Below are 25,618 nucleotides of genomic sequence, written 5' to 3'. Positions count from 1 at the left end.
TGAGCAAGAAGACATGATTTTTACATACTCACTTTCCAGAGTAGACAACTACACTTGCAAAAACCTAATAATAATAATAAAAAATTAAAAAGCTCTTGCTACTGTGTCCAGCAGCAGAATTTGTAGGAGTGAAAGTTGGGGAATGCTTCTCTCCAAAAAACAAGATGAGGCCTATGCTCCTTATAATCTGTACCAGAAGGAGAGCACAGCAATGGGGAGAGCAAAGCCCATGAGGCGTGAGTCCCATGTAAGCCATTCAACATGATCAGTACATCTTGGGGAAAGATATTTTTGGGTATATTATACCAGTGCTCCATTGCTTTCCTGTTTTGCTTTTGGATGCAATTATAGGTACAGATTTTGCATGGTAAAGCTCTGTGTAGTTTGGGTTCTAGCTGTGTGAGAAACACTCCCCTCCCTGTGCACTGTCACAAGAAAGTAAGATGCATTTTCACTTTTATTCTCTAGCTTTTTCTGGACTAAAGGCAGAAAATCCTGATTAGTATGTTTGTTTTTAATTTTAAAGTTGACTTCCCCTCAATCCAACAGAGCCAACGTCTATTGACTTGAAAATAGAGAATGGAAATACTTTCCCCATTTTGTATGTATGAAATTACTTTTTTTTTAATAGCTCTAGAGCATAAGTAGTAGGTGGAAGAAATTTGGCTCAGAGAGAGTTCCTAGCCTGCAGACCTGCTTTACAGTAGTCTAGTGAAAATTGTTCGTGATTTATCAAAGTAATGAGGTGTAATACTTTGTGTACTGTAAAAAAAATATACTATGCACAGTGGATTTTGTAATGCAAATATTTAGTAGGAGATTTTCAAATGTACCTAAGGGATTTAGGTGCATAAGTCCGATTTGAAAATCAGATATACTAGTGCTCCTAAGTCCTGTAGGGGCTTTTGAAAATCTCCTCCATAACTGTCTACCAATGTTCTATTGCTTTGGTGCAGGAGTATGTTGGTTAGGAAAGTTTTCCTGTGTCTTCCATGATTAATGAAGGTGTGTTGTGAGGATAAATTGATTAATAAAGTAGAAAAAAGTCTATAAAAAAAGGGAAAAATTCCCTATTCAGTACACTGTTTGGATGGCATGCAGTTAATGAAGTATGGGGCCACACACTGAATAATGAGGCTTAGAAAAAATTATTGAATAGCTTCTTTGTTCACTGAGCGCTATCCATCTTGTACATTCTGGCTCTTACCCTGCATAACACTTAAAAATATGTGCTTAACTTTAAGCTTGTTAGTAGACCCATTGACTTCTGTGTGCTTAAGTGCTTTACTGGATTGAGGTGAGTACATAGCACCTTACAGGATCCATTAATGTATTTTGGAAAAAAAATAGTATATAGTCTATGCAATTAAAGACTTGACTATATCATAAAGTGTGCACACAAGGGGACAGAGTTAAGTTTGTGTCTACAGCCTCAGTTTTGGCATTTCTAACTTTTGGGTGCTTCACTTTAGAACCTTAAAAGAACATTAAAACATTTTTAAAATGGAATTGTATTTGTTAGAATTGTTATAACATTGTGGAAATACAGAACTGAAGCTGATTGTAGTGATTACATTTAAATGTTTTCAGTATTTTTTCTTTAATGAAGCAGTAAGAGCTTGCAAATTACTTTAATCAGAATGTTAATTGACTTTACTTGCACGTAACACAGGTTGATGTTACTAAAGAAAGGGATTCCAAAAGAGACATCAGGCCACGAGTTTTAAAGGTAGAGAATGAAGAATTTCATTCAATATTTTGGTGCAGTTTTGGTGTAAGATCTTGTCTTCATTTGCCTCAGACGATGCTGCTTTTGCTCCCAACTGCAAAGTGAATACATTTTTAACGATTGATGTTATTGGAAAGAGAAAATGAGGTTCTGTAGGTTGAAGGATGCCCAAGTGTACTTGCTGAACCATTAAAAGAAGTTTTAATCTTTATTGGCTCTCTGGGTTGGATAATGCTGCTTACCAGAAGAGAATGGGTACAAGATCTACTTCCATGACAAGTAGAGTCTGTTATGAGGGAGGGCTGTTGCTAATGGAAAAAGGAAATGTTTAATTTATAATAGTTACGTCTTTAAATAGCAATGTCAGTGGAGAGGTGGGTTAATATGGTGTCATAAAAGTAAAGTTATGCAATAAGGAAATGAGTATTTCAGCACCATTGGCATGTACTATCAGAGTGGTCTTTACCCAAAGGCCATTGAAGTAAATGGGAGACTTTCCATTCATTGGCCTTTGGACTTAGCCCAGAATGCACAAGGAAAACTGAACCCAGTGGAACTGAGATAGCTGTATTGTCTAATAAGTGGTATTGAGAAAGTATCCTTGCCAGGGTTCAGGAGCCTGCAGATCAAAAAACTGGATTGGGAAGTAGGAGTTCCAGGGGATGATGACTTCCTTTGACTTCCTTTTCACTTTGACTGTTCTTTGTTTTTTATGCAAATGCATGGAAGTTACTTCAGGACAGATGCACCTTGATTTCCTGTTTTTACCAAGATTTTGTGGGCGTATAGATGTTTTAAGTATGATGGGTTTCTGAATGAATTTCATTTTATAGCTCAATACATAGTAATATACTCAGCAGGAGACTGAAATTCACTTCTATATTTAAGGTAATAAGAACAGTAAGATTTTGTAATTGTTTATCTCCAGTTTCACCTTCTTGGATTTTTTTTATCAAAAATTCTGTGTAGATTTTCATAATATGATACTTCCTCTCCTTTATTTTATTCGCTTTGATGACAATTAAAATATCATCACTGGTATCTGAGTTAGCATTCATGGAAATGAATGAGGCTGTTCTGATCTCAAAGCTATTGTTAGGGATTCTGTGCTAACTCAAGCAGGCGTCTCTGCATCAGTTATATAACTTAACATTTTGAAATTTTTCTTTGCGACCATAATAGCTAGAGACTTACGGTGTTGGGCATGCTGCTTTTCAGATTAGATATAAACCTGGTCCTGACCATGTGTTGTTATTCAAAATCATTCACTTTCGGCAAGGGTAGAGAGGTTAATCCCAACTTCCTGGCTAAATTATTTGGGTGATTACATTCTGCTTTCTTAAATAAAAATTTATATTGGATATGGTGTTCTTTCAGTTTCCAGGGACATATGTCAGTACAACTTCCTCCATGTGGCAGATTTGTGCACCGTGTTCCCTTTCTCAAGGGATTAGAGAGTTAACATGATTCCTGACGTTAGCTGGTGTGTTTATACCTTGCTTTTCTATTTTATAAGGTGAGAGGACCTTCAAGTGTGATCACTGTGATGCTACCTTCAAAAGGAAGGACACGTTAAATGTTCACATCCAAGTTGTGCATGATGGACATAAGAAATATAAATGTGATCTGTGTGACAAAGCCTTTGTTACACCTTCAGTGCTTAAGAGTCATAAAAAAGTGAGTATAATCAACTCCACTGAATTTTCATTCATTTCCTTGTTTGTTTACCCTCAAGACTGTGACTAAACAAAATATCCCTCAATGTTCCTGTATGGTGTTTTTTTTTCAGTAAAAAGTTATCCATTATTGTTAACGAGAACAAACATAATGTTTGCTTATTTCAATACTGGGGTTGCTGGTGGCATCCAGAGTCTAGAAGGTTCATAGGTAAAAGTCCTTTCTAAACACTCCAGCATTGGGTGTGTTGCAGAGGTGACTTGTTGCACTGCTCTTACAGCACTCCTATCTACCAGTCCATAGAGCGGCATTGGTGTCAGCTTTAGAAGAGGCCACTTGCTCACCTTCCTGGCCAGAGGTAAGGTGTCAACTTAAGTAGATGTTAATAGGAGTGAATGTGGAGAAAATAACTGAACAAAATGACCAGCCGTAATAAATGGTCTCCAGTGCTGCCACCAAATATAGAATAGGAGAGAATCTGCTAAAAAACATTGTGTATGTGTTCTTAACTTTACAGTTTGAATTGGCACCCACACGCTTGTGTATATGTATGCATAAAACACAAACCTTTATAACTTTGTTTTATGGATTAACAGCAAAACCAAGTGTAATTGTGGTATTTATGTACAGCAATTTAACCGTGAGACTATGTGAAGCACTGATTATTTACATTATAATTAGGTTCCTACCAAATTCACAGTTCATTGTGGTCAATTTCACCGTCATAGGATTTTTAAAATAGTAAATTTCATGATTTCAGCTATTTAAATCTGAAATTTCACGGTGTTGTAACTGTCGGGGTCCTGACCTAAAAAGGAGTTGAGGAGGAGGCTGTCACAAGGTTATTGTAGGGGGAGGTCGCGGTACTGCTACCTTTTCTTCTGCGCTGCTGCTGGCAGCGGTGCTGCCTTCAGAGCTGGGCAGCTGGAGAGCGGCTGGCTGGGAGCCCAGCTCTGAAGGCAGAGTCACCACCAGCAGCATCCCAGAAGAAAGAGGGCAGGGTATGGTATGGCCACCCTTACTTCTGCGCTGCTGCCTGCAGAGCTGGGGTCTCAGTCAGCAGCTGCCGCTCTCCAGCTCCCCAGCACTAAAGGCAGCACAGAAGTAAGGGTGGCAATTCCACAACGCCCCTAAAATAACCTTGTGACACCCCCCCCCCCCCCGCAACTCCCTTTTGGGTCAGGACCCGCAATTGGAGAAACGCTGGTCTCTCCCATGAAATCTGTATGCTATAGGGTAGAAGCACACAAAAGACCAGATTTCACAGGCGAGAGACGAGATTTCACGGTCTGTGACGTGTTTTTCATGTCTGTGAGTTCGGTAGGACCCTAATTATCATGCTAGTGAGTTTAGCATTGAGGATGCTTATACAAACTAATTACAAAAGGGAATTTAAAGTTTGTTGCCACTCTGTCCTTATGTTGTCTTATAGTCAGTGCTTGTGTATGTGTTAGCACACAGCCTTCAGCCCACCTCAGAGCCTGGGCTTGATCTCAGACCTCTGAATTCTTGAACATAGTGGATTGCATCATCATCTTAGCTTTGTATGGCACCAAGCACGCAGTCACAAATTACAAATAGTAAAGGGGCCAGTTAAGGATAGAACAGATTTTTTTGGTGTTTTTTTTTGGTTTTTTGGTTTTTACAGTTTTAAATATACTTTACTTAAATATATTTAAGTGCATTGATGATCTCCATTTGTTTAATTTACTGGTATCTGTTTTGATGTCACAGTTATCTCATTTACTTACATTTAAATACATATTGTATTACTATTTCATATTTAATATTTATATTAAAATATTTAATATTTATATTACAATAGTGCATAGATGAGAAAATAGTATTTTTTGATAGTTACCTTTGATGGACGTAGTGGCAAAATCATCTGAACCTTTACTATGCTATAGCTTCCACACTGCTACTACCGATGAAGAATTTTAAAATTGGCTTGTTAACACAAAGCCAGAAAACGGTACTGAGAGAAAGCTGCAATAGAAAAACACATCTCTAGGGTGGGACACTTGTGAAAACTAGTAGATGATGGGTATCTTGTATTTAAGCTTTTCAACAGAGCTGGGGGTGGGGAGTTTGGAGAGTTCCTGTTCCTTTTCCACATTTTATCTTTGTTTAGTTCTTCCTCTTGTATCTGGTTCCATTTTCTTTCTGCTCCATCTTCCCTCTTTTGGGGATGTGCAAAGGACAGGGTGTAGGCAGTTGGCCTAATGGTCCTGGCTGGGCTGGTGTCCACAAGTCAAAGATGGCCACAAAGTGTAGTCAGCAAGCAGGGATCAGAGTAATCACGAGAGCCAGGATTGATCAGCTAGAGTCAGGGTTAGGGTCAGGCTGGGTCAGAGACTGGAGATCAGAAAGCAAGGTGAGATCTGAAGTCACAATAGGCCAGAAGTCTGTGCTGCTGTCTGGACAACTTCCTGGGAAACCTCCAGGGTTAAATAGTGGGCATGGGCCAATCAGAAGGCCACAGGATGCTATCACTAGATCTCCTTTAGGCTCCGCAGGAAGTACCACCAAATCTCCACAGTGTTCCTTGGATGTGGCTCTGTATGACCTTCTGCTGGCAATGTGGGAATGTCAGCTGTCCCAGGCTCTGCAAACTTGGGTTCTAGTTCCATGGATCCTCACAGGATGTGACTCTTTAGGATGTGCCTATCAAACATTAAAAACTTCGGCCAGCCGTGCCCCCTCAAGAAAATGGATGCTAGATTTTTGTGAAAAAACATTAACCAATTTCACCCAGTGCTGAATAGTGTAGTGTGTGTATGTGCTTTTTTATGCTTTTGTGTTAATGCTGGTTTATAGTCAGTTGGTTATGATGACTAAATGAAGCACGATTGCTGAAAGCTTCACTTGTAATTTACTGTTTTAGAGCAGATTAAAATAGTAGAATAAGATATGAATTCTTCAGTACAATGATGATCTGCTCTTCCTCCGACAAAGATCATCATGCTCATCAAATGGCTACTTAATTAGATTTTTGTTTGAAACTGCACTACTTTGAGATACCACAACAAAATGGTTTGCTTTCAATATCTCTGATTGATTTTTAATTAGTAATGATATGTTGAGTAAACAAAGTAAATTTAAAATTGTGATCTTCTAGTCAAGAAAATCAAATTCATATTATTGTGGTTAAGAATAAATATATAGATTGTAAAACCGTGTGTAAAATCTAAAAATAATCTAAGTAATTTTTTCCATTTTTTTCTTTCCATTTTAATGAATGAGACCGAAAATGTGTGGAAAAAAGAATTTGTGACCTTTCTCATTTACCATGTATCATCAGGGTTGTGTGTGATTTGTTTTGTTTTGGTTTTTTTGAGAGTACAGGAAAAAATTATTTTTAAAATAAGATTTTCATGGAATGCTACATAAATAGCAGAATCCACCTATAAAAAGATGGGCCTAAGAGGGTTATAGGAATAGTTTATGCTGCCACTGTCCAATCCTTTATGCATGTAGTCGTTCAGCAGACTGGAAACCCTGATCCCTTCATAGGTACTGTTTAATTGCATAGAGAGTTTGAGGGTAGATCAAAGTTGAGCTACTTTATTCTCTGTAACATATGCTATTATGTTTAAATGTATATGTTTAAATAATTTCTAAAAGGAAGAATATTATAAATAATATTTAATACTTTAAATCTATTAATTTATTAACTTATTATATTAATATACTTTATATTATATAATAAATATTATTTATGTAAACTAAATCTAAGGAACAAATAGAAGAGTCTTTTAAAAAAAAACTCTTCTGGGGACACTATTTACCTAAAACACAGCGCGCATATGTTTATAGCTGTAGCTATGAAAATGCTAACTTGCCCTTAACGCTGTCAAAACATAATGAGGAAATAAGTTTATTCCTATTAATTATACACACTGCTAGAAGTTTCTTGGGATAACCTGACCAATCCATTTCTTCCTTTAATCAGCCCTTGCTTCCAGTATTATACTTGGAAAGAATGTAACTCCTTGATATGCTCAGTAGGACTGATGAATGATGGAACTCCAGTCCCACTTCCAGGAAGTGACTTCTGAGTTTCAGGTTCCCAAAAAACCCAATATCATCACATCTTTTCTTTAGCTGTAGGCAAATGCTGTGTCTCAGTTGCTGTTTTTTCTCCTGGTTTCTTCCTGTCTGTTACCCAAGCAGAACCTCAGACTTGCAATTCTGTCTTGGCAAAACAATGTCATCATTCAGAATGTTCTTTAATATGTAGGTCTTTTCCCCTTCACAAAGCGTTATGCCAGCTCTTTTTCTTTAATTTTGAACATCTGCAGTACTGGCTAGAGCGAGGCACGCTGTAAGCATTTATTCATGTAGACCTTCCTTGTCACTTCTGTGTATGGCCTACAACATCTTTGCTTTCCAGTTTTAAGCAGTTTTCAGATGAAGATGGACATCCTGCAAACTATGGAATGGTTTTGTTTTGTTTAACTAATTCTCTTTGAAGACCAGAAAAAGCTGCCAAACCCTTTTCACCCATGACTGGTCTCAGACACGGTTTGAACACAGGAGTCCAAAGGTGATTAGCTAGTGTAGAAATACATTGTGCTTCTTAGCTATTCTTTTCTTATGTCTATTGTAACTGTTTACAAATGATCAGTCATTTCTTTATTAAGGGCCCCATGCAGCAAGATGCTGAACCATTTAACTCCCATTGGAACAAGTAGGAGACAAAGCCACTAAACAAATCTCAGGATCGTGGCCTAAAAAAGATGCCTGTGTGCCTGTTTTTGAAGCTTTTGGTTTATTTCCTGTTAATTTTTCTATTACAAGGTTAACTTTAATTTCAAGTGCATCTCTTCAACACTGATCTGAAGTCCTTTATTAAATCTTTTTGCAGGCAAATCTCCTATTGAAGTTCATAGGAGCTTTGCATGTGTAAAACCTGAGAAGTGACTTCAGAATCAGACTCTACTGTGTAGTATGTATCTTTCTGTTTTGAAGTTTGTTATGCCTTCATTTTAAAATAGCTGAGATGGCAAGTAGTATAGAATTCTGATCCCCACACTAATATGGTTTGTGGAAAAAATGGAAAATGTTAAGGATGTAAATATCATACAAAATATCTCATGTACTTAAAGATAATGGCATCTGTTTCTTTTAATTGGTTTTAACTGAATTTCTGAAGCTACAAAAACATTTCAGAGACGTGCTAATGATGACAGAATTTAATCTTAGTTTTTATCTTTTCAAAGTTTGAATTAAATGGTAATATTTGCTCCTTCTTTGATGAATATGAATCTATGCTGGTATGTTTGTGCATGTAGATTTGAATCTGTATAATTTATCTAAGAACTCTGATACTAACTATACAGTGATCAGTGTCATAGGAATACTTACATAGGTTGCACATACACATCTTTTATATATTTGTGTGTGTATGTGTGTATATGTATGTATGTATATATATATCTATATAATGTGCACACAGAGACATAATTATATATGAGTCAACATTTTGAAAAATGGCTTCTAATTTTGTGGACACAATCATATGTCCCTCCTCAAAAGATACAGTTTGTGGTTGCAAAATGCAGTTGCTTTGTGTGCAAATCTGAGAGATGTCTGTCTGTTCAGCTTGTGCTCATGCAGATGTTTAAAGTAATTGTGTCTTTTATGGGTGCAATTAACAGTAATGAAAACTGTAGGTACAAATTTACAGCATTGATGTCTGATGGAAGATATTTCTCATAATCTGCGTATAACATTTGTTTTAAAAGCACATTAAATCCTTTATTTGAGAAATATAAATACTGTTGTCAAACCGAGGTCACTGGATGATGATTTTTGTGTGTGCAACGTTGGTCTAATTATGCAGGGGAAAATCCTGAAGGGTCTACCAAGTGATAGCCAGTAAAACACCATATAAGATTTTAAGAGGTTACATAATAATTAGACATGTACTAAGCCCTTTGTCTAAAAGTACATTCCTGCAGCCCCTTGCACTTTGAGGAAATTCAGATCTGAATCTAGATCCAAACTTAAGCCCATCTCTAAGGGGGATGGGACAATTTCCTGGTGCAAGTGCTAGAGGAGCCAACTAGGGGGGGAGCTTTTCTTGACCTGCTGCTCACAAACCGGGAAGAATTAGTAGGGGAAGCAAAAGTGGATGGGAATCTGGGAGGCAGTGACCATGAGTTGGTTGAGTTCAGGATCCTGACACAGGGAAGAAAGGTAAGCAGCAGGATACGGACCCTGGACTTCAGGAAAGCAGACTTTGACTCCCTCAGGGAATGGATGGGTAGGATCCCCTGGGGGACTAACATGAAGGGGAAAGGAGTCCAGGAGAGCTGGCTGTATTTCAAGGAATCCCTGTTGAGGTTACAGGGACAAACCATCCTGATGTGTCGAAAGAATAGTAAATATGGCAGGCGACCAGCTTGGCTTAACGGTGAAATCCTAGAGGATCTTAAACATAAAAAAGAAGCTTACAAGAAGTGGAAGGTTGGACATATGACCAGGAAAGAGTATAAAAATATTGCTCGGGCATGTAGGAATGAAATCAGGAGGGCCAAATCGCACCTGGAGCTGCAGCTAGCAAGAGATGTTAAGAGTAACAAGAAGGGTTTCTTCAGGTATGTTGGCAACAAGAAGAAAGCCAAGGAAAGTGTGGGCCCCTTAATGAATGAGGGAGGCAACCTAGTGACAGAGGATGTGGAAAAAGCTAATGTACTCAAAGCTTTTTTTGCTTCTGTCTTCACTAACAAGGTCAGCTCCCAGACTGCTGCGCTGGGCATCACAACATGGGGAATAGATGGCCAGCCCTCTGTGGAGAAAGAGGTGGTTAGGGACTATTTAGAAAAGCTGGACGTGCACAAGTCCATGGGGCCGGATGAGTTGCATCCGAGAGTGCTAAAGGAATTGGCGGCTGTGATTGCAGAGCCATTGGCCATTATCTTTGAAAACTCGTGGTGAACGGGGGAAGTCCCGAATGACTGGAAAAAGGCTAATGTAGTGCCCATCTTTAAAAAAGGGAAGAAGGAGGATCCTGGGAACTACAGGCCAGTCAGCCTCACCTCAGTCCCCGGAAAAATCATGGAGCAGGTCCTCAAAGAATCAATCCTGAAGCACTTACATGAGAGGAAAGTGATCAGGAACAGTCAGCATGGATTCACCAAGGGAAGGTCATGCCTGACTAATCTAATCGCCTTCTATGATGAGATTACTGGTTCTGTGGATGAAGGGAAAGCAGTGGATGTATTGTTTCTTGACTTTAGCAAAGCTTTTGACACGGTCTCCCACAGTATTCTTGTCAGCAAGTTAAAGAAGTATGGGATGGATGAATGCACTATAAGGTGGGTAGAAAGTTGGCTAGATTGTCGGGCTCAACAGGTAGTGATCAATGGCTCCATGTCTAGTTGGCAGCCGGTGTCAAATGGAGTGCCCCAGGGGTCGGTCCTGGGGCCGGTTTTGTTCAATATCTTCATAAATGATCTGGAGGATGGTGTGGATTGCACTCTCAGCAAATTTGCGGATGATACTAAACTGGGAGGACTGGTAGATACGCTGGAGGGCAGGGATAGGATACAGAGGGACCTAGACAAATTGGAGGATTGGGCCAAAAGAAATCTGATGAGGTTCAATAAGGATAAATGCAGGGTCCTGCACTTAGGACGGAAGAACCCAATGCACAGCTACAGACTAGGGACCGAATGGCTAGGCAGCAGTTCTGCGGAAAAGGACCTAGGGGTGACAGTGGACGAGAAGCTGGATATGAGTCAGCAGTGTGCCCTTGTTGCCAAGAAGGCCAATGGCATTTTGGGATGTATAAGTAGGGGCATAGCAAGCAGATCGAGGGACGTGATCGTCCCCCTCTATTCGACATTGGTGAGGCCTCATTTGGAGTACTGTGTCCAGTTTTGGGCCCCACACTACAAGAAGGATGTGGATAAATTGGAGAGAGTCCAGCAAAGGGCAACAAAAATGATTAGGGGTCTGGAACACATGACTTATGAGGAGAGGCTGAGGGAACTGGGATTGTTTAGTCTGTAGAAGAGAAGACTGAGGGGGGATTTGATAGCTGCTTTCAACTACCTGAGAGGTGGTTCCAGAGAGGATGGTTCTAAACTATTCTCAGTGGTAGAAGAGGACAGGACAAGGAGTAATGGTCTCAAGTTGCAATGGGGGAGGTTTAGGTTGGATATTAGGAAAAACTTTTTCACTAGGAGGGTGGTGAAACACTGGAATGCGTTACCTAGGGAGGTGGTAGAATCTCCTTCCTTAGAAGTTTTTAAGGTCAGGCTTGACAAAGCCCTGGCTGGGATGATTTAATTGGGGATTGGTTCTGCTTTTGAGCAGGGGGTTGGACTAGATGACCTCCTGAGGTCCCTTCCAACCCTGATATTCTATGATTCTAATAATAACTTTGTAACTGTTACCAGGTGAATAAAGTCCTTGTGACAGCTGTATATCACTTTACACTGTAGCCATGACCTTAAGGCCCAATGTCTCCAAAGAGAACTGTTGTCCTAACTATAAATCCCCCCATCCAAACTAGTCCTTTACCTTCTGAAGAACTGGGTTGATTTGAAAGTGTGTCTGTCTTACTGTTATCACTAAGTATTCTGTGTATCATAAAATAGAAAATTGTATAAGAGTCAAACAGCCAAATTCTAAAGTTTTAACTTAGTCCTCACTCCAGCAAATATTCCTTTGAAGTCAATGGAGTTTTGCTGCAGTAAGGACAGAGTGAGAACTTCAGGGCATGTGACTCGTAATTTAAACAGTTTTTATTGTTAAGATAATTATTAAAAACACACTCTCATTTTAACCCCAGATGACATGAAGAAGTTAAATCTAAGACGCGAAGTAAGTCCCAACGAAGGGACTTATTGTTCTTTATTTTTCTTTTCATCCACATGTATTAGTCACACAAACTTGAATGGAGAATTGATCCATAGTGTATCTAAGATCCAGATTGCAGGGTTTGAGGTTTTTTTAATGCTTTCTTATTAATTTTCTCTTTTTTCCTTGTTAAGAGATCCTGCTAAGGATGAATCATGAGATCTGAGGATCATAAATACTAAATAAATACCAGACTTTAAACATATTCCTAAAAATATTTGTTTTTTTAATTAAAAAACAGATAATTAGTTTTTATTTTAAAAAATGAGAAGTACCTATCCTTTATCCCATTGGTCTCTTTGGTTCATTCTCTATTGTAACCACTACCATTTTGAGCTGCTATTATAAATAAGACTGGCCATGTATTTGAGCAACCAAGAACTCCTGCGGAAGTTATGTATTGCTTCAGGGAATACTGTGATTTTTTTGGTTATTCTGAATGAATTAGTAGTTGTCTATCTGGACTCCCCCAATGTTGCCATAGAAGATATATAAAACTTCTAAACAACCTTATCCTAATCAAGATGGATTTAACATTCATATCCCTGGCGTCATGGAGAGAAAAGTGCGTGTTTGTTGGATTTTGAAATTGTATCCCATTTACTTTAACTTCGACTACAGTATAATGCATACCATGTGAGTTAAGGTATTTACTGAAGACTAAAGAATGTATAACTTTATAATGGCTGAGGATTTTTCAATCAAAATGAGAATTATTTTTCTGACCTGCGAAGAATTAAATGCAAAGTTTTAAAAACTGAATTTGTCAGTGGGATGAATGGTTTAGTAATCTTACCTCTGCTGTCCCATTTGAAATACAGTCAGTAATCCTAAATGAAGAATGTTAATGTTTTCAAACAACTCCCCAGAGAAGGGTAGACACGATCCTGTCTGTATACAATTCAGTAGACTGATAAATCTTTATTCAGAAAAGAAGGCTAGTGGTAGCCCTGAGATGGGAGTTGCTGTTTCCCAGTGTTTAGGTTATTCGTAAGATAACATGGTTGTGATCACATTGTAACTGTTAGGTAGAATCCCTTTTAATTCCAACAAGCTTCACAATATATGTTCAAATATTTCAGCCTTTCATTGTGGGAAGAGAATCAGTTTGAGCTTATTGAATGTTTTCTGCTTTTTCACAATCAATATTTTGATGTTACCTTTTATTTTTGTATTGAAAACATTTTTGTCTAGATAATCCTGATATCATGCGTAGTAAATACACAGTTTAGATGCAAGTACAGTCAAATAACTTCAAGTGACTGTAATTGTTACCGTCAATAATTGATAAAGTAACAAATGAAATAGGGGCCAGATTTTGACATCCTTCCTGTCTTTGAGTAGTACCTTCCACTATGAGTAGTCACATTCAGTAAATGTGCTTAGGTGTGGAATAAGTTGCTGTTCAATGTAAATCAATCTGTGCTGTTAGTTTCAGCAACATAGAATGTTTAGAATCGAATGGGAGAGCATCTTCTCCAGGTTAGTTTGAGCTATACTGTTAGACCCCAGTTAAGGAAAATATCCATATTAACATTAAGCACATACTTAAGCATATGCTTAAAATGCTTTCCTGAACTGGGGCCTCAGAGCAATATGTGAAAATCTGCAAGAATCCACACCCACAGCTTTCACTGCAAAGTGGTCCTTTCGTTACCTTTATGTTCAGGGTGGTAGTTTTGTTCCTTCAAAATAGCTGTACAATATGGCAGTATGACATTCTAGCCATAAAAGGGCCAATTATGCAAAGGTACTGAACACTACCTCTAATACTGAATGCTCTTAGTTCCCATTGAAGTCAGTGAAAATTGCAAATGCTCAGTACATCACTCTAGGTTGGTTTTTATAGTTGATAGGTAAAGGTATTGGCCAGTAAGCACAGTCTTAACTTTCTGATCCGACTGTGTTTTATCTATGCTGATGCATTTGATAAGCTGAGCTATGTCAACATTATATATCTCAGTAAGGCTTTTAATAAGGAAAGTAAACCTAGAAATTGAATTTTTAATCATTGTAGGAATAAAATTATTGGGAGGGACAAAGAGACCTCAAGAAAGTCATGTGTTCTATCTGTGTATGACTGATGGTGAAGTTTATAGTCTTAATTAGATTATCAGTTACTTTAAGTTTAAGAAGACAAGTTAGTGTTTTCATGGTAAAATGTATCTGATAATAAGATACAGAAAAGCTGAAGTTCAAGAAATGTGCTGCTCTTTCAGATAATGATGAAAGCAGTTTACCCAGGGGAGGAGTGGGCTCTTCTATTATCCACAGGGAATTTAGTATGTGTGTGTACACACACGCACATAGCCTTTTGACTAACCGTAACTAACATTTTTCTTATTTATACAATAAAAATATTAACTCTTATCTTGGTAAACCTGGAATATAGCTGTTGGAGTAGGAAGTGCAGTCTGAAAATATAACTGCATACAAAAATAACTCCAAATAGCTATAATTTCTTGTCTTCAGTATTGCCTAAACATGGCAATCTGTATTTTTCAGATCTGATTTCTTAATAAATCTCCCCACTGTATTTTCCACTGAATGCATCTGATGAAGTGAGCTGTAGCTCATGAAAGCTTATGCTCAAATAAATTTGTTAGTCTCTAAGGTGCCACAAGTACTCCTTTTCTTTTTGCGAATATAGACTAACACGGCTGCTACTCTGAAACCTTAATTTATGTATGTCACTCAAGTAAATTTAGGTGACATACATAAATGATAGAGCTGATCTTTTTACACGAAATGTGGACCAAATTAAGGGGTTTTTCTTGCTGTTTTTAAGCCAGCGGATAGTAGTCCAAATAATTTTGAGTATTCAAAATATAGACTAAAATGTTCTGAATAAAAAATAGCGAACTATGGTCTAACCTCAAAAGATGCTGAGTGGTTCTCAACTTTTTAGGGTTCATGAACATCTCGCAAGAAAGACTGATTTTTATAAGATCTCCAGCATTGCATCATTTGGTTCAAACTGGAAATACCACAAGAACACAGTCTTTCACGGTTTGTCTTGCAAATGGAGATACATATGAAAATAACTGTGTAGAATTTGAAATTGTGTCCACAGATGTTCATAATGGGTTTATAGCAATTCTTGCCTTGAAACAGACTTTTTTCTTCCAAAGCTGCCAGTTAACACAAGCATACTATGAAATATACACTTGAATAGATTCCTTATCAAAGTATGAGATGCACAAAAATATTTTACAGAAATTTCCATAAATTGATTAATCTAATATTTATTATTCATTAAATACATAGGGTCCATCTTGCAACCTATATGCATTGAAGTGAATTAGAGTTTTGTATGTTGAAGGACTGTCTGTTTGTTGAGTTATATTTAAACTCTGCTCCAAATTATGTTACAATTAGATCTCATAAGCCAGTTAGAACCAGAAGTTGTGGAGAAAGTTCCCTCACACACCAATTCCAGTTCTTTTTCCTAGAGAAACAATTATCTAAAGGACAAATCAAACTGTAGTCTATTTTGTAATAAAATAAAATAAGACTAGACAAAAACACAAGCTTTTAGGCAGTGGGCTTATTTTATTGAGGTTAATGCTGCCTTGAAGAAATCAAGGCACTATTTCCTGTTTTGTACTGGAAATAGTATTTGGCACTGAAAATATCCTGCTCCCATGTAGCGAGGTCCCAGCAGGGCCTTCCTGGCTCCTGCCCCCACTGGGCTGAGAAAGTCACACAGAGACCCTTGGTACAGTGCTCACCTGATGCTTTTATTTACAGGTTGTGTTCCCACCACCTTTCCACCATACACATAGTCCCCTTCTTACAGGCCACCAGCAGGAGAGAGGGGGAAAGCTAGCTCTCTCTGCTTCCCCTCACTGCCTTCCCTCTAATACAGCTTACAGCCTGTCCAGCTCCTCCCCTGGCTTCCTTCCCCTGGGACTTTTATCCAGCCCCAGCCTGATGAGGCAGCAGCTGTTCCAGCTTTCCCAATCAGGGCCAGGTGATCTGCCCACCTACAATTCACCTCTCTTAATTGGAGCTGGAGTGACAGAGGTTTGGCTAAGCAGTTTTCTGCTTAGTCCCCTGTCACCTCCCCCCATTGGATATTTCCAAAAGCACATACAAATTAATCAAATGTTTATAAACCAAACTATTAAAGGAATTATAAACTCAGTGAAACTGTAGTTAGATTTGATAAACAGGTTTATTTTACAATCAGTAATGAGATTAGTTTAGAAACTTTAGCTATTTTGTGGACTAAAAGAACATCTATGATTAATTCTTTAGAATCTCTGCCTGATGGCATGGAATCAAATATGGAATGACTGTGGAAGGAAATATAAGCTTGGAAGAAAAAAAAATAAAATAGAGAAAAAAACAAAAGAGAAATGGTCAATGTCAAGTCTATTGAATCTTCTGTGGATCCTCATTCTTTAAAGCTATGCAAAATCTTCTTTTCTTCTTAACTTTTTTTTTCTTTCCTTCCTATCTAGACACACACAGGGGAAAAGGAGAAAATTTGCCCATATTGTGGACAGAAGTTTGCAAGCAATGGAACATTAAGAGTTCATATTCGGAGTCATACAGGTACAGTAGCTTATGTGGTAAAGAGAACTTAGTTCTTTAGATATATAACAAAAATATTTCTAGCAATCTAACTACCGTTTTACACACTGGGTGACTTATCACAGCATTTTGAGATTTTTAGTGCTCTTTTTGCCTGATTAACTTGATTAACAGCTACCATGCTTCAAACATAACAATTACAAAAATCCCATTAGACTATCTGATTACCCATCTGTTTGTCCATGAAAGAACTTTCCTACTAATCAGCCTGCTGTTCTGGCCTGATTAATTTGGAGCAAAATCCTGCTACCCTTGTTTGTGTAGTCTCACATGACTTCAGTGGAGCTATGACAGTTAGCACCAGTTGAGGATCTTCCCCAGTGACTTGAATGGAACAACTCCCATAAGTAAGGCAAGCAGAATATGGCCCTTAGTGTTTTGAGACATCACCATAGTTCCGATGGTAAAGAATATCGTGCTATCAAATATTGGATTGATGCAATCACATTGATTGACTAAAAATTTATTGCATATAAATTAGATGGTCAGTTTTGTTGTTTTCGCCTTTGGAAGCAAAAACTGATTCTATAAATGTATCACCATGTTAGTGATTTCTGGTTCTTGTGGGCAGTACAAGATGAGGTGAAGTTAGAGAGACGCTTCACACATGCCAGAATATTAGCGTGAGAGACAAGTTTGGTGAGGGAATATATTTTATTGGATCAGCTTCTGTTGGTGGAAGGGACAAGGTGGCAGGAGACTGGCTCATAGGCAGTCTAGTGTGTGGAGCAGGAATCAGGTCTAGGGCTCGGAGTCCAAATGCCTGAGCACAAGGCCAAAATAGAGTCGGAGATGGCGACTGGAGCCAAAGGTCAAAACTGAGTCAAAATCCAAATGCCAGCACCAAGGAGTGAGGCAGACAGTCAGAACCAGGGCCAAGGGTCAGAACCAGATTACCTCATGCAAGGGAGGCAGGAGCAGGGCTGGTTCCAAGGCATGAGCAAGACTGGAACAAGAGTGGGTGCACGACAGGGTCTAGGCTGGAGTAATGTAGGAGTAAGCAGGAGCAAGGCTTGGAGTAAGGTGAGCACAGGGAGGCAGACAATCTGTGGGTGTGTGCATTATGCAGCCACTGATCCTCCCAGCTGCTGGGTTTAATAGCAAGCCACCTGACTGCCTTAACCAATCAGGTGGTTCTGCTGTGGCCTAGCTGCGATTGTTGGCTGCCTGACAACTGGGCAGGTGCAGCTAGAGGTCCTCATTTCTGAGAGAGGCTTTCAAGCTTACACAGAGCTCTTCTTCAGGTCTGGGGAAGGTAACCAGAGTGTCTGAGCTAAATACAAGGTGAGAGAGAATTCTGAGCATAAAGGTTTCACACATGCTGTAGGAGACCACTTAAAATGGATTGGGCAGTTTTAGCAGGCAGTAGGATGTGTTACAAATTGTTGCCATGAGCCATAAAACCAGTGACTCTGTTCAGTCCATGTTTTTTAGTGTCTAGCAGCATTCTGCATTGAAGTTCCCTAGCTTGTTTTTTGAAGGTGGTATGCATTGAGAGGCATGTGTTGCAGACAAATTCTAGAATCTACTAAGGCTGTCTTTTAGGGACAAGTGGAAGGATCCTTTTGGGGTCTTATCTGCTGCATTAGGAGAGTGGGTGTGGGTCACTCTTGCCCTGTTAAGACTCTTTGGTCTGAATTTACAAAAGTCCCTGTTTTGGGATCACTGCAATGCACAAACTCACTTGATGCCTAAGTTTTCAAAGTAAAAGTTCCCTAGCGGTCTATGTTTCTGCCTCTGAGCATGCTGCCTCCCTGTAGATACCTGGGCCCCTATCTCCTGCCTAAGCCCCACAGCAATTCACAAACCGGGGAAGGCAGGCATTCCTCCACCTAAGTTGAGTGCAGGGCTCAATCCAGTAAGCATGCTCAGAGGGCATCTACTGGATCAGTCCCCTTGAGTGAGTTCAGACAAAATAGCTGGTGGGGGGCAGTCCGGAACAGGTCCCAGGGGGTAGGGTACTCCGCTGGGTTATAGGGGACCACCAGCTGAAGTCCCCTCTCCACCTGAGGAGGAAAAGGGATTTACACTGGAATCTGTTCAGGTGAATGCTGTAATCATTGGGCTGTGGGATATTCTGGTGTGAAGCTCCCTCAAGCTCTCCTGGTGAAGCTGTTGCTTTCTGAATAAATGGTCACTGGAGCAGAGGGACTGGATCCTGGGTCTCCCACCTCCCGGATGAATGCTCTAATCACCAGACTATAGAATGATTCTAAAGCTTGTACTTTCTCTCGGGCCCAAATGACTCTGGGAGAAAATGGAAACATAGCAACTTCTTGTGACCATTTTAAAATCTTCATAGACGAAAGGGTGCCAACATCAGAGTCTCTCAAATCTGCGCCCTTTCAAATGTCAGATCAAGCAGTATGGGTTTGAATCCCTAGATCTGAACTTCACCCTTATCTTTTGGTTTCTGGGTTGAATCCAGAACGACAAGGGGCCTGTTTCCCAGTTCTGGTTTTGATATGGTTTTGAAATCTCCCAAAAAACGTGCAAAATTGCAACAGTATAAAATCCAAATTCAGACCCTAGTCTTGATCCAGCCTCAGATTCCAATCCTATCCTATATCTAATCCAGATCCAAACATTCTGTTCCTAAGCCCAACTCTACTCAAAGTTGTTTTTGTCACAAAGTCTCTTTCATTATAATGTCCTGATACCCATTTGTGTGTGTCACATAATCTTGTGTACATAATTGCACCCAAACCATATTATTATTTTCAGTGTACACAGGATTTATACAAACATGCTGAAAAACAAATTAGTCATATTGGCGGATTTCAGTTACCACCCACTACAGATTTAATTCAAGTAATTGGCATGTAGCTGAAAGTTTTAGTGATGGTTTGCTTCCAGCATGAAAGGATGTAGGTTTGAGTTTGACATGCAAAGCTGCTGTTAACAAATAGGCTTCCTGTGACAGTCTGTTCACTTTTGCATAAACAAATTTGGGTTGCAGGAAGATGACAGCATGTGTATGTTTAATCACTTGGCTTTCTACTATGTTTGGTAAAAGTCTTAATCACTTTCTTCTACCATGGCTATCTGTTAAGATAAAAGCTGTTTTGTGATACAGTTTACACGTCTAAATGCATCCAGTGCAGGATACTGGTAATTTCAATAGTCCCATATCTGATCATGTAGCCAGACAAAAATCTTTTATGGACTGGCTAAAAGGATGAAATTAATTTATATGTTTAGCTCTTATTCTCTAATGAATGTGAAAGTTATCCCTCATAGCAGGTGTAAAAAAGAGAATTCTGCTGAAATAGTTGTATATAGTTTAGCTAAAGAAAATTAAAAAACAAACTAAAAATACAAAAGGAAATTAAGGTCAGGGTAGGCATAATAAATAATAAAGAACTGCAGTGCAACCTCTCCTTCCCTCCCTCTCTTTTTCTTTGTTCTTTCACTGACAACCCAACTTTTCAAAACCTTGCAAGACTTTCATCCACAAGCTTCAACCCATATCTCTTCCTCCTTCTATCCCCTAATGTATCTGTATTTCTTCTTCTGTCCTCCATATCTGTTTCTTCCACAACATTACAACCAATGGGAGCTTCAGGTGCTCTCTGAGGTGTGAAGGGCAGCAACCCCTTCCTTCTCCCCCCTCTCTCCCCCCAAGAAAAAAAATATCTTGGAGCAAATGGGCTGTGGGTGAAAGGAGCCTGTGGAGGCTCTGCCCTCTCCAGGAAGAGAGAAGAGTTCAGTTTTTCCCTGGTAACCAAAGATGTCAGCAAAGTTAGACCATGTGTGCCACCAAGATGAATCACTGAAGTTGTCAAAAAGGGGAGATTGCTGTTCATTGTGGACAATCTGTACTTCTCCAGTTAATTGAAAGGGTCAAAGTCGTGCTTCACCTTCTGAGGGGCTACATCACTGCAAAGGGAAATATGAGTTGCCAGTGAAGGGAATCCCTGTCATCAGAAAGCAGTGCAAAAAGTCAAGAATTCTTTTGATGGCCTTTAATAAATAAAGTTTATTACTTTTAACTGCTTTGGGAAAGACTTGACAGGTTTTTAGGAGATTATCTGAGCAGTAAGAGAGCTTGGCTGCTTATTAAACATGAAACCATCGTTTCTAAACGTTGCAATAATTTTGAAGACTTCATGCTGTTGGCATCCATTAAACACTGTGGTTTTGAATTAAATCAATGCAAAATTATACCCTCCTGTGTTTGTCATCACATTTCTGCATATCTCATTTCATTCTGAGCTATGAATGAAACAATCCCATCTTTCTGGGTCACCCCTCCCCAGCCAGAGCTGAGTTTTGACAAAGACTGAACATCACAGTTGTGAATGTCCCAGAAATGCCTTCAGGTCTTAGTGATTTCAGCAGACGTGGCTGGTGTCCCAATTCAGTGACATGGGTTGTCGCGTTCTCTCAGCATGGGTACTGGTGATTCATGTTGTATATAACTGTGTTCAGTGGGGCTTGTCCTGTTTTGTCTTAGGTAAATCCAGGCACACATGGGCTCAAATTTTCTTTTATTAGTAGGGGCTCTGGCATCCTGTACCAATCCAGCTGAACTCCTATATGGGATGCTCAGGTTACAACACTACATTGGCCTGAAAGAGACATACCATTACAAGTCTTATGTTATGGATCCAGTATTACCATATGATATATTGAATTTATTTTATATGACCTATTGTGACCCACTTTGACCCCATTTGCAGTCTCACCATGATCCACAGTTTGAAAGACCCTGCTTTACAAAGTATCTTTCACAAGCATAGTAACCCATCTCTAAAATTTAAAGTAAACGTCTTCACTGTTATTTAATACATGGTACATGTTCTCAAATGTTGTTACTCACAGATGTGTGCACGCTCCCTCAATAAGCAATTTTCTGTTCTCTTTTATCTTAGAATAGGACTCTGTAAATGAGGCCTAACAGTACTTGCCCTTTCAGCTGTAACTGCCAGTTTGGGGTGAGTGAAGCCGTCTGTGTGTGCATGTGTATAAGAAGGTGGATGTTTGGGTCTGAGCCTGGCATGTTGCTCTGTAATTCATCATCTGGGTTTCCAGCTCTGGAATGACAGAGACAGCGCTCTGTAGGTCAGCCGAAACACTATAGCACATTCTCTCCCTGCTATATCCTGTTGGTTTATGGCTTCTCAGGGTCAGAGGGAGCTGGGGTTAATTCAGCAAAAGAATCCTCTGACTGTGGCATAAATTCCATTGATTGTTCATAAATTGTGAAAGAAATTCTATGAACTGCTTTTTGGGGTTTTAAAGCTAAGGGCCAGGAGGTTAATTATTTGCCTAAAGTTTCAACCAACTTTCAGTGCTAACAGATACCGGCTGTTGTTTGTGCTTTCTTGGGTCTAGCTTTACACACAGTTATTAAAATGTGATAATAAATCACTGTCTCATATTTAAAAAAACTAATTGTGTGTCTCGTCTCCTAATTGATTATGCCATCTAAATAAAGAGTAGAAACTCTTAGGATACCGTATTTGAAGTTGTGCATCACGGTTTGGTGTATGATGAGTTTATTTTTACAGCTACTTTTTTTCAATACATAGTAGCAAGGACATGCTGAGTGTAAAGTCATTCCATTCTTTACCAATTCCAATACACAGGGTTTGGGAGCTGGTGATGGACAATCAATGATCTTGCACATCAGATTTTTGAAGATATTCATGCCTGTGATAATGAGTTAAGCATAGAGGGATAGGCTTGATTCTTTCTCTGTCGTCGTCGTCTCCCCCCCCCCCCCCCCCAAAACACACTTTTAGCCAAGGAACCTGAGCAAAAGCTCAATTAAGTCAATAGAAGGACTCCCAGTTACTTTGGATCAGGCCCTAAATGTTGTCCCAATGTATTTATTTCTTTAATGTTAAGAGCAGAATTGGCTCTGCATATCAGTATCGTTATGCATCAATATCTTGTCCATGAACAGCTTCCAAATGTCTTTAAATAGGTTGTCTCTGTTCAATAACCTGTAGATGATCTCCTTTTTTTTTTTAAATCTAAGACCCAAAGCTAAGGACTCTGCATTCCTAAACCTTTCAGCTTATACATCATTATTCTATTTATCTCCATTCAAGAGTTATATCTTCAAAAATACCTGTAAAGTCTCATGAAGCTGTCAGCTTGTTGTTGTCCACTAGTAGTGGATGAGAAAGATGTATTCTTAGAATAGTTTTCTTGAATGCAAGAAACTTCTTTAGATCAAATGAGTTACACACCTAATAGTTTGATTAATGTGTATAGTTTAAAAGAATACCAGCAGTGGGTTCACTGAGGTCAAAGGTTTTAATGCTCCTTTCTTGGGGAAGCAAAATCATTCCATTCCACTGATAGGTGCAAAGAATTAAACTTGAGCTGTTCTCGTTGTTTTAAGTAATGTTTGGTAGAGTTATGGCTAAAATTATTAATTTGATTATAAAACTAGTAATGTTCTATGTCTGATTATTAATTTGGTTCTTCCTTTATTGCAACAATTCAAATAACTTACTGACTTTTGCAGAATTGTAATTTCTGATCAGCCTTTGACTTTTAAAACAAACAGACAAAACTCCTACCATATGATGAAGCTTTTGATGGTCCATCCTGGTTGGATGCTTATCTGAAACTAATCTAGACTCTTCAAACCTCTACATTCTGCAAAATTAAACTAGAAATCTCCAAGAACAGACTTTCCCTATTGTCGCTCTAATGCCAAAGAATAAGGGATAGCTGAGTATGTAAAAATGAAAAAATACTAAAAGGTCTGGTTAAACAACCTGATCCCTTTTCTTTTTTGGAAAGAACAGTTTTTCAGGATTTCCCTTTTGGTAGTTCTAATTTTGCTTGAGAGTAGGAAACTCATTTGGTTGAATCACAGAAAAGCCGTTATGGTCCTCCCTCGTAGCCGAGGGTATACAAGTGTTGCCTCTTGGCTAGGGAACATCCACAAACACAAAGGTTCTGTTTTTATAATCAGGGGAGCAAAAACAAAATACAGAAATACTTGGCCACTTGTGTTCAGATCATGTCCAGTTAGAGTCCTGATTAGAATGTAGGAAGTATAGGTCCTTTCAACAAGAAACCTCCAGCCCAAGAAACACCTCTTAATGAACCACAGTTGAAGACCTTTTCTCCTTTTTTGGCAGGTAATGGAATCATTATGTCTCAATGCAAGATCTATTCTCTCACCCCAATGAAGGACTATAACCCCACCCCTCATATCCAGCTAAGTTCAGTGTATATAATTTTACAAGAATTTTGGCTTTTATGGTTCTGGTCCCAATTGGAAACCAGAAATATTGGAAAAACTGTATTGTATCTTTCAAACCATTATAAAATAGCTTGGCTTTCGACGAGAGAAATTTAAGTTGTTACTAAATGGTTTCGTTTATCCCTTCTGAAGCCCTGAACATACATTAGTACATTTAAATGATTGATGTTAAACCAAATGAAAAAATATTTGGGAAGGGAAAGGGTAAAAATACCTTTCTTCTTTATTGTCTGCTTTATCCATTGAGCCTAATTGTTGGGTTTGTAAACAGAACATTAGCTACAGTAGTTGGCCAAGCTCACTGCTTGAATAGTGACCCATTTGATATTACCCGGTTTGGCCTTGCTAGTATCCAGTGGTAACAATTTCAAAAGTGCCTTTTTGACCTTAACCACATAGGCACATTTGAAAATTTGACCCCATAACTGTAAAATTGGGGAAATGGAAAATGCATCTTATTTGCAATGAGATTTTTGTCTCCTCTGAGTCAATATATAATTTTACACTGCACTTAGGCATAAATAATTAACTGAATATTATCTTACAGTATTTGGAAGTTGAAAAAGTGCTAGAGATAATCCACTTGTGTGGATTATCACAAGATAATCCACCTGTGTGGTGATTTTTGTTCCCAGTATCCCTGGTATGGGAACTGTGCCATTGATTTCAGTAGACAGTGAATCATTTCTTAGTGACTGTTGTGTTTTCTTTCTCTCTCTTTCTCTCTCCCTCTGTATGTACATATATAAAATAATAATCAATGCTCTATATTCTTATGAACATAAAACTCCTGTTTACTTTAGTGGGAGTTCAGTGTGTGGAACGGTAGCAGTATAAGGTAAATGTATAAAGAGTGAGGCACTCCAGAACAGATAAAATTCTAAGCATATGCCACAGATTATAATTTTGTTCTATCTTTTAACCTTTTGTCCATCTCAACTTGCTATTGAATGCTGTCATCACCCCACATTATCTCTGACTAAAAGGGGCTCTTGCAACTCCCTTTCTGGGCTGCCCTATTGATCACCTGGTAGGGGGTGTTGCATATGTGATCCAGATGTCCATGTTGCTTAACCACTTCTCTCCAGGAGAATTGTCTCCGTTCCACCAGAATTGTGTGGTGATGGATTTTATTTTATTTTTTTTATTTTTTATTTTTTTTAACTCTAAACAACTTTAGGCTGCTCTCAAATCAGGGATTTAAACTCAAGAAATTTCAGAGCTGCAGTTCAACAATGTCCCTTTGAAAATCACCTTTTAAAAATATTACACTTGAAATGCCCCTTCTTTCGAGCCTTTAGTAATCTTTATAAGACAAGTTCATTGCATGTATATGAGTTGATCCTACAAGATGCTAAGTGCCTTATGGAAGGTTCTGAACGTCTTCAACACTCACAGGATTGGCTCCTTAAAAATAATTTTCTGCAAGATCGTTAAAAAAATAAATTTTATTTTAAATTAAGCCCATTGGGCCTGATCCAGTGCTCACTGGAATCAGTGGAAAGGCT

General features: G+C 38.8%; 1 protein-coding gene across 2 annotated transcripts in view; it reads left to right on the top strand.

Annotated features, from left to right (window-relative positions):
- Nucleotides 1–25,618, top strand: part of PRDM5 (PR/SET domain 5) — a 138,219-nt gene that overhangs the window by 66,264 nt on the left and 46,337 nt on the right. The window contains exons 12-14 of one of the 2 annotated variants that reach the window (XM_078852475.1): nucleotides 3,246–3,406; nucleotides 3,687–3,764; nucleotides 16,747–16,840. In XM_078852475.1, coding sequence (XP_078708601.1) covers nucleotides 3,246–3,406; nucleotides 3,687–3,764; nucleotides 16,747–16,840 — 333 coding nt within the window. The remainder of the gene's footprint in view (nucleotides 1–3,245; nucleotides 3,407–3,686; nucleotides 3,765–16,746; nucleotides 16,841–25,618) is intronic. The other variant, XM_078852476.1, reaches the window with a different exon arrangement.

Source organism: Lepidochelys kempii, chromosome 4, assembly GCF_965140285.1.
Source record: "Lepidochelys kempii isolate rLepKem1 chromosome 4, rLepKem1.hap1, whole genome shotgun sequence".
Classification (NCBI taxonomy): domain Eukaryota; kingdom Metazoa; phylum Chordata; order Testudines; family Cheloniidae; genus Lepidochelys; species Lepidochelys kempii.
The sequence above is the reverse complement of the archived record's forward strand: the minus strand, read 5'-3'. Positions and strand labels throughout refer to the sequence as shown.